Source organism: Simochromis diagramma, unplaced genomic scaffold (assembly GCF_900408965.1).
Source record: "Simochromis diagramma unplaced genomic scaffold, fSimDia1.1 OVJJ01000557.1, whole genome shotgun sequence".
NCBI lineage: Eukaryota > Metazoa > Chordata > Actinopteri > Cichliformes > Cichlidae > Simochromis > Simochromis diagramma.
Window position 1 is genome coordinate 1,241,907 of NW_024387156.1, and position 8,380 is coordinate 1,250,286.

Consider the following 8,380-nt stretch of genomic DNA (forward strand, 5'->3'; position numbering starts at 1 on the left):
GAACATCACATTAGGATGCAGCAAAATAATCTCTCATCTCTGTGCTAATCATTTGCTCTTTTCTCATGTCCCTGTTTGTTTCTGCCCCCCCCCGATTTTATACCTCACAGCATCCAGCTACAATTTCATGTTTTTGGAGCGCCCGCATGACAAACATGATAAAGTTTATTGTAAAAACCTCCTAATAGCTGTATCCAGTGCGTGAAATCGCTGTGTTGCCAGTGGCCAGTCACACAGTGGGATGGGTGATGGTGGGATATTATTCATGGCTGCAGGAGTCTGAGAACAGTGCATTAATCCAGGGGCGGGGAGATGCACAAAGTTCTTATCATGATGAGGCTGCGGCATTAGATAAGGAAACGGATAAATATAGTGCTCATGCTTTGTTTTGCTAATCCACCCACAGGGCTGAGAAACTAACCTTTTAAATAGGTCGCCCTCCTCTGCTTTTAGAAACAAGCGCTCCGGCTCTCTGTGTCCACCGGCGTGCATCTGCGTGTCCTTTGTAGGATTTTGGATGTTCAGTCGGTGCACTCTGAACAGTACTCGGTTAAAGATCTTACATTAGAGGTGAGGTAGCAGGATGGGTCTCAGTGGCGATGCTTCTTAAAACCAGGAATTTAACTTAGGTGACTGCAGTTTGTATTCTTCTTATTTCATTTTTTTTTTGTTATTAATGGTAAAATGGTAAATGGCCTATATTTGTATAGCGCTTTACTAGTCCCTAAGGACCCCAAAGTGCTTTACACATTCAGTCATCCACCCATTCACACACACATCCACACACTGGTGATGCCAAGCTACATTGTAGCCACAGCCACCCTGGATCGCACTGACAGAGGCACTGCAAATGCTGCCAAAATATTACCAGATCAGATTGTTCCCTGAATCTGAGTTACTGCCTGAATATGAAGCTCTGTTACGTTTGCTTTTCCTTTATGTCTAAAATGTTCACCTAACATAGAACCAGAGATCTTATTTCTTATGAAACATTTGCACTGTTTTGTTTTTCAACCATTCAACCATAAATAGCACAGGAACCTTGATCGCATCCTGACAGTACAATCAAGAATCCTCAGTTTAATCACATCTGCATACTGTCGCTCATAAAAAGAGACATGCCAATTATATTCAAACAAAAGCAGTAGGATAATGTCAGACACAGTTTTCTGTTTTTTTGGTTGGCTTAAGCGACCCTGCACAATAACTGGCCTGGCTCTGCTGGAGGTTTCTTCTTGTTAAAAGAGAATTTTTTTCCTTCCCACTGTCACCAAAATGCTTGCTCACAGGGGTCATATGATTGCTGGTTTTTTTCTGTGTGTATTATTGTAGGGTGTACCTTACAATATAAAGCACCTGGAGGCGACTGTTTTGATTTGGCGCTGTATAAATAAAATTGAATTTGCTGCCTTGATTGGAAATACTGCTTAAATGTTGTGCTGCGTGTAGCTTTTTTATACTATAAGAGCCAGAAATCAACACCTGTGTCTGAAACATGAAGCTGAGTTTCCTTTTGGGGTGTTTGTAATGAATAATCTGACCAATAATATGGCTGCCTTCAGGTTTTTGTACTAACACAACATCTAGGAAATCTGAGCTCTGGTTTTGCTGAGTGAACCTAAAGTCATGAACACTGGGCAGTGACTGAGAGAATGAAACCTAACCGGTAAGGTTAAGTTAACATCTTCTCTTCTATTCAGAAGACCAGAATACCATCCATGAAGTTTGAGGGGCAGTTTTGTATTTTATTTGGATATTGCTGAGCAGTGACTGAAGTTCTCTAGACATCAACAGCAAGATACTGAAAAGCACAAGAAAAAAAAAAACATTCAAACTTATCATGAATTTCTCATAAAACCAACAAAAATAATGATTAAAAAGATGATTAAACGCAGAATAAACTCCACAGAACACAGAAACAAGGATCTTTCATGATTACAGCAAAAACAGAAAATGATGCTCCAGCTTATTGCTGGTTAATAATTACAATGTTGACATAAAGACTCACATGGCTGCATGGGATCCAAACATGATAGTACAAGAACTCACTTCAACCATAAACTAACAGCTGACCAGCAGTGGTGGACTGATGGGGATGTTTCTATATGTGCAGACAAACATGAGTTTGTGTTTTAAAGAAAAGCTGTATCCATCTCCTTCAGAGCCAGCAGGGTGAGGCAGAGTGTGGCCCCAGGGCCGAGCCAGCAGCAGCAGAGCAGCAGAGGACACGAGCATAAAGGAAACAAAGAGGCACGCATGAAAGCCGCGAGTCCATGGATGCCATCATGTGGAAAGCAAGCCTTTATGCTCACACTGTAAGGAGATGGATGTGTGCGCAATAAGGAGACCTGAAAGCTTGCACACGTGTGCTGCTGTGGCAGCAAAACACACAAAGGAAGGTCTGATGTTGTGTAAGGAGTGAAAATAAAAACAAAATGACAGAAAGAAATCACCACATGACCTCACAGCATCTCAGTTTATTCTGTTTTTCAGAATAAACTGAAGCATGGATTTGTGTCCACAAAAACCAGCGAGGTCATCTGAGGTAGTGTTAGTCAATGCTAATCCTCACTCTTGTTAAGGGTTATATACAGACACCAAAACAGCTTCTGCATGAGCCTGTCAGTATGTTTATGTTAACAGGACTTTGTGAGGACTGGCTCACAACTGGTGCCTCTGGTGGCCGGCAGAGGAACAGCAGCGTGTGGTTTCAGATGGAATTTCATGGTCGCTGTCCTCCGCAAACAGGTGGGCTTCAGGCTGAGTGTTCAAGCAAGTTGGGCTGTCTCTGTATTAGGAACCAATGCAAGGAGATCACAGATGGCTGACAGGGAGAGGTCAGACTGACAGGAAACAGGAGCAAAGGTTTATAAATCAAGACAAAACAAACTTCATGGAAATAAAAAGTTTTCATGTATCTTCTTCTCCAACACTGAAATACTGACTCTGTTCTGTCCTTGGGCAGCTGTGGCGCTCGTAACCTTTGACCTCTTCATTCACACTGCCTGACAAGCTCACAGGTGTGTACCGGGTGGGAGCGCGCAGGTGAGACATGTGGGCTTTTTGCCACAGACCGTCATGTTGTGTTGGATCAGACTTTGATCTTTGAGGTTTTCAGTGACATTTTTAAACCGTCGCTGTTTGCACGTGCGCGCGGACTGTCCCCTGCGCAGAAATCCAAATAAATGAAAGTGAATATTAAAAAATGAGATGGTCAGTGCGCGCGCTTTGTCCCCACCGGGGGCTCTCTCCGAGTGAGAGAGAGAGAGAGAGAGAGGAGAGCGCAGCAGGTCGAGCAACACTTTTGACGTCAGGAGTGATCACTGCTGCCTCTCTCTCTCTCTCTCTCTCTCTCTCTCTCTCTCTCTCTCTCTCTCTCTCTGTGTGTGTGTGTATCATCCGGGTCTTCTTCTCCTTTTGTGCGCTTTTTCCGTCCGTTTGGCGCAGACGTGCGGCGGCTCGGAGCCTGAAGAACAGAAGACCCTCCACAGATGCGGTCCCTTGAGTAGGAGCTGCAGGAGCTGCGTCTCCCCCGCTGCTCCTCTCTGTGAGTTTCCTGGAGGATGTTCGCGCTCAGGATCAACAAGTCTCTCCTGCTCTGCTCGCTGTAACTGTGGATGGCTGCGGGATGGAGATAGCCTTGGTGAGCTTTGAGAACGGCGGCGCAAAAGGGAGCGGTGGAGGAGGAGGAGGTGGAGGCAACATTGCCGAGGAGAGCTGCCGGAACGCGCTGGATGTCCCTCAGCCGGGCTTCGTTCAAGGCGGGCGGGGAGAGGACTACAGCAAGGAGCTGAACACCCGGGGCGGCCCGCAGCCGCCGCACAGCCCCTGGAAGATCAATGACATGAACAACACTCTGAGCTGCAGCGAGAACGCCATGGATGCGCTTTTACGCGCGGACCACAGTCCCCACCTGTTCGACGAGGACATGCTGGACATGGACATGGATACGGAGAGCAACGAGAGGGTGCTCATCAACATCGCGGGTCTGAGGTACGAGACCCAGCTGGGTACCCTCAACCAGTTCCCTGACACTTTATTGGGAGACCCCGCTAAGAGGATCAAGTACTTCGACCCGCTCCGGAACGAGTACTTCTTCGACCGGAACCGGCCGAGCTTCGACGGGATACTGTATTTTTATCAGTCCGGAGGAAAGATCCGGAGACCCGTCAACGTGTCCATAGACGTGTTTGCGGACGAGATCCGGTTCTACCAGCTGGGGGAGGAGGCCATGGACCGGTTCCGCGAGGATGAGGGCTTCATTAAAGAGGAGGAGAAGCCGCTGCCGCAGAACGAGTTCCAGAAGCAAGTCTGGCTCATCTTCGAGTACCCGGAGAGTTCCAGCCCGGCCCGGGGCATCGCCATCGTGTCCGTGATCGTCATCACCATATCCATCATCACCTTCTGCCTGGAAACGTTGCCGGAATTCAGGGATGAGAGGGAGCTGGCGGTCACCAGCCGTCTGGACAACAGCACGGCGCCCCGGCCGTCGCTCACCTTCACCGACCCCTTCTTCATTATCGAGACCACGTGCGTCATCTGGTTCACCTTCGAGCTCATCGTGCGCTTTTTTGCGTGCCCTAGCAAGTCCGAGTTCTCCAAGACCATCATGAACATCATCGACATCATGTCCATCATGCCTTACTTCATCACCGTGGGCACGGAGCTGGCGGAGCAGCAGGGCCAGGAGCACCAGAACGGTCAGCAGGCCATGTCTCTAGCCATCCTGAGGGTCATCCGCTTGGTCCGGGTCTTCCGCATCTTCAAGCTGTCCCGACACTCCAAAGGGCTGCAGATCCTGGGCCAGACTCTGAAGGCCAGCATGCGCGAGCTTGGCCTGCTCATCTTCTTCCTCTTCATCGGGGTCATCCTCTTCTCCAGCGCTGTGTACTTCGCCGAAGCTGACGAGCCGGAGTCCCACTTCTCCAGCATCCCCGACGCCTTCTGGTGGGCGGTAGTCACCATGACGACTGTGGGTTACGGTGACATGAGGCCGGTGACAGTCGGGGGGAAGATCGTGGGCTCTCTGTGCGCCATCGCCGGAGTGCTGACCATCGCGCTGCCGGTGCCCGTCATCGTGTCCAACTTCAACTACTTCTACCACCGGGAGACGGACCAGGATCAGTCCTCCCTGAAGGACGAGCCCAACAGCGGCAGAGAGAGCCCCGAGCTTAAGCGCAAAGGCAGCAAAGCGTCCGTGAAGTCTCAGGATGTGGAGAACAACGAGGCGGGCGCTTCGGTGGAGAAAACGAACATCAAAGCAAACAGCAGCGTGGACTTCAAGAGATCCCTTTACGCGTTCTGTCTGGACACGCGGGAGACGGACCTGTAGCCGTGCAAGAGCACACCTGGGCTTAAAGCAGATACAGTCGTGTAGAATAAACCCCGTTAATGGGCTCTTAAGTCTTTGCACATTGCAGTTGGAGGATCAACACATTGCAATCCTGAAAAGTTTTAAGAGGGTTGGTTTATAAAAAGCACACTTTAATCCCCATCATCTGGTAAGCACGACAGTTAAAAGTGCGGAGTTATGAACGAGCTGCAGCGCATGTGATGCAACACAGAGGCCCTTTAATAAAGCAGGGACACCTGCAGAGCATCAAATCTAACTCATGGATGAATTAGAGGGAAGTGGGACATCAGATGCTGCAGATAATCAGGGACAAGCACGACTCGGAATAATTACTTGACACAGTGAGAGGATTACCGGGACCAACCAGACTGTGTATATAATGCAGGACGCAGACCACATTCAGTAGTGCAACAACAACAACAAATAATAATAATAATAATAATAATAATAATAATAATTTCCCAACTGTGATGTTTATACTGGCAGCAGACGTGTAAATATTCCCCACAGGCTGCTCTTATTGTAGAAAAACAAAAGTATATTTTTGAGATGCAGACACCTGTTTTCCTTCACTCAGGTTCTGTTTAAATCAGAGAGGGTTTGGGGGGGGGGACCTCAGCCTTGAACTTTTAAATAAAGAACATTTGGGATTTTTTTTTTAAACTGAGGGAACAACAGCCAAGAAAAGAGGACAGAGCAGAAACCGTCTGGAGAGATCGAGCATCAGCGATACCAGGTGAGAACATGTGAGCACATTTTAAGAGTTTTTATGTAATGACATGCTCAGTAGTGTGCACGTGAGGCACAGTCATGTCGCCGGGAGCTGTCCTTTCAGCACCACGCTCCTCTGTATGGAGTCCGATTGATGCCAAATTTCAAGTTACAAAATTCAATTATATCTTAAATTTAAATTTTATTTTTGTCTATTAAAAACAAAGCATACAAACTTCTACTCTATATTATTTAAATATGCACGAATTTTGGTTATATTCATATTACATCCGAGCATAAGTCGGATGCAATATGAATATAGTCTTTAATATAGTCAACAAAGTCATAGTCACCTGAGTGACACTTTAGATTATATACTATACTGCACTTGACAACAGTGGGGGGAAAATCTCCGTTTTAACAGGAAGAGATATGTGTCAGAAACAGGATTAGAGCTTTTTGTTGCCACCTTCAGGCAGCAAGAGAAATTACACAAATACTTTTGAGACAGGGCAAGTGTGGCCCTGCTGATCCTATGAAGAGCTCTGCAGACCAATGTCTACATGTTGTTGTGCTGTACTGTCAACAGGGGGCAGTAATTTGTTGTTGGTTATGTTGTTTAGCTCCACCCACAGAGAAAACAGAAGTGAAAGTAGAGAAAGAATTTCTTTATGATGGCGTGAAAAGAAATTAATCAGCCTGTCTGAGCTTTTTTTTTGGATCTTTCATTATTTTTCGTATTTGTGGTGAATTTTCTTTTCAAGTCCTCTCTCATCCATGCGCACGTTTCAACCAATCAGCATACTAACCACACATAGTGTCATCATCACCAGGATACTCGCTGTGTTATTTCATTTCATTTCATACTTTTTGGGAGGAATCCCCCTTCTGACCTGTTCCTACAGGAGTGTCTCTATTTAACATCTGTCCAAGAATGAGTCTGAATTTAGGATCATGTTTCATAACACAGCTAAATTATTTCAAGTGTCCTAAGAAAATGATTGATTATTCAGGCAAACATGATAATTACATCATTACTCCAAATATTTTTTGAATCCCAGCATGTTTTTTCCCCAGCATACTCAGCTAAAAATACAGCTAATAATATTCTGCAGTGAACATGGAAGTCTTCATCATCATGCTAAAGCTAAGAGTCTGGAAACATTACTAAAATGATTGCAGCTTTCACACAGGTTACATGTGGCTTGGTGCCTTCAGAGCTTAGCTCAGTATCAGAGCCGTCTCTGTACCCATACTGTTATCACAGCATTACAAACTAAGCTGCAAATATGGAGGAGAAGTGACGTGACGACCATCCATAACGTCGAAGCTGAAACCTTTCACCATGTATGCTTGTATGACTCGAGTATTTTCAGCACTGTGATTGTAAACTGGTGGCTTTTCTCCAATATTTCTAAATCCAGCAAGCTTTAAAGTGGCAGTGTCTTTAACAATCACACATCTTCTAATTAACCTTAAAGTCTGGACATCTGTTTGATGAATCACTTTCACAATATCTCCTGGAGGGCTGCGAACTCTAACTAACCCACTGGTGACTGAAGTCGCTAATCCTCACCTCGCAGGCTTCGTTAGGTCTCAGGCTATGGAGCACAAAGCCTGTGACATGTAACCTCTGATGTGTTAAAAACAGAAGACTTATGCTGGGAAAACAAAACGCTGCCTTTGACCTGCTGGAGGGACAAGTTGGAGCTGTTTCAGAGCAGATTAGTGTGAGAGTTACCACAGAGGAGGGATGTCTTTGTGCAGATATGGGGCAGACTGAACACGGTAACTAAAATCATGACTTTTTTGGACAACTTAACTGTTGAGTCAGTGTCCAGGTAGATTTAAAATTAAAATGACTCCAACAGTTTGTCAGACTTACAGCTTCCAAATGATGAAAAGACACATCACTGTCTTCATGTACTAAGACCGGTATTTAAAGATGAATATTAATATTGAATATTTAAAGATGAAGGCAAACATTAAACGGAAAGCACTTTCACTTGTTTCATTCATGCTCTGCCTTCCTGTCGTTCAGTTGGACTCAAGCTCCCACCTCCCTCAGTGGAAGGTGGGGATTTGTTATCTTTTATTTTTAGTTTGGGTAAAAGTGGCAGTGCACAGATGGAGTCTGCAGGCGAGAAGCCGTCAGCTGTCACTTTGGGTGTTATCTCTGAAGCAGCTGGGAGCTTCCTGCACATTTGTCCTGGGAGACCGGGGAGCGCTGGAGGTTCGATGGGGGCATCTTAATGCACCAAACAAGTCCACTTTAGATATTTATAGAGGTTTTTATCAAAATTAGGAGAGACTGCA

The 8,380-nt window shown here is 45.9% G+C and overlaps 1 protein-coding gene across 1 annotated transcript in view; it reads left to right on the top strand.

Moving 5' to 3' along the window:
• The first annotated feature begins 2,839 nt into the window (after positions 1–2,839).
• The window catches only part of LOC120744111 (potassium voltage-gated channel subfamily A member 1), a 42,581-nt gene continuing 37,040 nt past the window's right edge, over positions 2,840–8,380 (top strand). Inside the window, exon 1 of the mRNA XM_040048255.1 lies at positions 2,840–6,089. Coding sequence (XP_039904189.1) covers positions 3,629–5,332 — 1,704 coding nt within the window. The 5' untranslated portion in view covers positions 2,840–3,628 and the 3' untranslated portion in view covers positions 5,333–6,089. The remainder of the gene's footprint in view (positions 6,090–8,380) is intronic.